This window comes from Cupressus sempervirens, chromosome 8 (genome assembly GCF_028749045.1).
Source record: "Cupressus sempervirens isolate cs-2001-9-10 chromosome 8, ASM2874904v1, whole genome shotgun sequence".
Lineage (NCBI taxonomy): Eukaryota > Viridiplantae > Streptophyta > Pinopsida > Cupressales > Cupressaceae > Cupressus > Cupressus sempervirens.
Genome location: NC_143125.1, coordinates 724,446,942 through 724,449,347, shown reverse-complemented (window position 1 = coordinate 724,449,347; position 2,406 = coordinate 724,446,942). Strand labels below are relative to the sequence as shown.

General features: G+C 34.5%; 1 protein-coding gene across 1 annotated transcript; it reads left to right on the top strand.

The window, feature by feature from the left end:
- The first annotated feature begins 316 nt into the window (after positions 1 to 316).
- On the top strand, positions 317 to 2,152 carry LOC149544491 (sphinganine C4-monooxygenase 1-like). The gene is made up of 2 exons (XM_089796407.1): positions 317 to 798; positions 1,585 to 2,152. Exons 1-2 carry the CDS (start codon positions 565 to 567, stop codon positions 2,128 to 2,130), a joined length of 780 nt encoding a protein of 259 aa, XP_089652533.1. The 5' UTR covers positions 317 to 564; the 3' UTR covers positions 2,131 to 2,152.
- Positions 2,153 to 2,406: the final 254 nt, after the last annotated feature.

Here is a 2,406-nt window from a genome sequence, read left to right as displayed (position 1 = left end):
TAAGAATTTTACATATATTACTAAATAATATTATTATTTGTAATTTAGAGAATATTTACATTATCTGTTAAATTATTATAAAACAAAAAAAAATGACAATCAATTTTTTTATGAAAACGTAAATGAAAGAATAAAATTTTTTAAAGATTTTTTAAAAACCATATGACAGGGAAGAGCGACCGTCAAATTTGAGGCCTTCTGACATATTTTATGATAGAGTCGCACCCTGATTTTGGTGCTTTAAATATCAAATACTATTTTCTAGAAAAACCAACAAGAACTGTATCAATTTGAAGTTCGCCCTAATTGAATACTGTTTTCTTCACATGCTGTAATATGTGTTTTATGAGATGCTTAGACTACGATAACGGCAAACGAACCAAATGTGATAACGAAAGGCAAAGGAGATCGATTTTTTATTAACACTTAAAAGTTGTCAAATTGTCTTGAAGTGCACAAAAGAATATGCCTATAAACAACTATAAACAGCTGTTGTTGTTTACACTGCCAATTATCTTTCCTGATTTGATAAGAAGGAAGGAGATTTGAGTGTTTTGACATAAAATGGGTCAATGGAAGGGATTTTTTCTAACAGATGAGGCTCTGGGCACCTTTGTACCTATTATTGTCTATTGGCTATATTCTGGCTTTTATGTTTTGCTGCAGCATCTTGATGGCTACAGATTGCATATTGTTGATGAAGAAAAAATGAAAAATTTGGTGTTCAGGAGTACCGTTGTTAAAGGGGTGTTGTTTCAACAGTCAATTCAAGCTGTCGTTGCCCTGTTGTTGGTAAGGGTATGTAATCTGCATCTGCTAATGGCCAAAATGAATTGCATTGTTGTTGTTTCTGCATCACTTTATAATGACCATGGTATGCATATGTTTATTTTCCTTTTGAAAATAATCATGTTACTATGAGAGGTTGTATTCTTAGATGGACAAAGATCATCTGTGATCTGATTCACCAGTGGTGATGACTATGTTCAATGAGCAGCGATTGGATGATGTTATTTGACATTTAGCTATGATTAATATTAACCAGAATTTAAGTTTGAGTAGGTCTTTAGGATTCATTACCTTTTTTTACAATCTTATGGACTGGAATCGAGTAATGGATTACTTGACCCAATAGACATTTGAATGAGTTAAGGTTAAAATGTTCTGGATGGGAGATTTTGCCTTTGGATTTCTCTCATATGTTAGAGCACTCGACTGTAGAAGATAGAAATTTGTAACTGATTGTGCTTTGTTGGATCATTGAGCATTCTTACGTTCAATTCTTGAAAAAAATGGAAAAAAAATCATATTCATCATTCATGTGATTTGGTTTATGGTTAGTATTTGAGATTTTCTTAGCAGAATATTTGGGTGGACTGCTGGAATCACTTTGGGCCTTTGGTTTATTTTTCTTAAATTCAGAGTTTGTGATTGTTGGGTTATAGTGTCATTCTTTAAGAAGCTTTAAACCAAATTCAATGAAATTTGAACTTCTCTGGACGTTCTCTGTTTCTTTTGTTTTTAAGGATTTATGATAAGTTGTTAATTGGTTTTGTGACTTCTACAATTGCTGATTGGCCACAGATGACAGGAGATACAGGGGAATCTGATGTAACACTACAACCCTCACTTATGGTGCAGGCCAGGCAATTCCTGATAGCCATGTTTGTGTTTGATACATGGCAGTACTTTCTCCACCGTTATATGCACCATAACAAGTTCTTGTATCGTACTATTCATTCAATACATCACAAGCTTATTGTGCCGTGGCCATTTGGAGCAATGTACAACCATCCATTAGAGGGTTTTCTTCTAGATACAGTTGGCGGTGCTGTCTCATATCTTTTCTCAGGGATGACACCCAGAACATCCATTTTCTTTTTCTCCTTTGCAACAATTAAGGGTGTAGATGATCATTGTGGAATCTTGCTGCCCGGAAATCCCTTTCATTTCTTTTTCCACAACAACACAGCGTATCATGACATTCATCACCAGCTGCATGGATTGAAATACAACTTTTCACAGCCCTTCTTCATATTTTGGGACATACTTCTTGGGACTCATATGCCTTACACACTTGTGAAGCGACCAGATGGTGGATATGAAGCTGTACCAGCCAAGAAACAATAATTTTTACAACTGTATTTCTTTCATATATGTTTTATCTGAATTTCTGGATTGTGCAAGAATTCCCGCGTATGTCATTGTTCTGGATGGTGCATATTGTGAAGTAGACAATTGAATACATCCAAATGCATAAGTGCAGGTTTACTAAAATTGAAAATTGTTTTAGAAAATGCAGGCAACCAGTAAGAATTTAGAAAAGGTGGCGGTCAAGATTAGAAAGTTTCCGCACCACTAAGTTTGTCTTCATTTTATGGTCAATATTTTGCAGTCTACTAAATA

What these genes read in the sequence shown, in the direction of transcription:
- LOC149544491 (XM_089796407.1), top strand. Translation starts at nt 565, where the DNA reads ATGGGTCAATGGAAGGGATTTTTTCTAACAGATGAGGCTCTGGGCACC. An exon ending in TTGCCCTGTTGTTGGTAAGG is followed by an intron (nt 799 to 1,584) that starts GTATGTAATCTG and finishes GATTGGCCACAG; the next exon opens with ATGACAGGAGATACAGGGGA.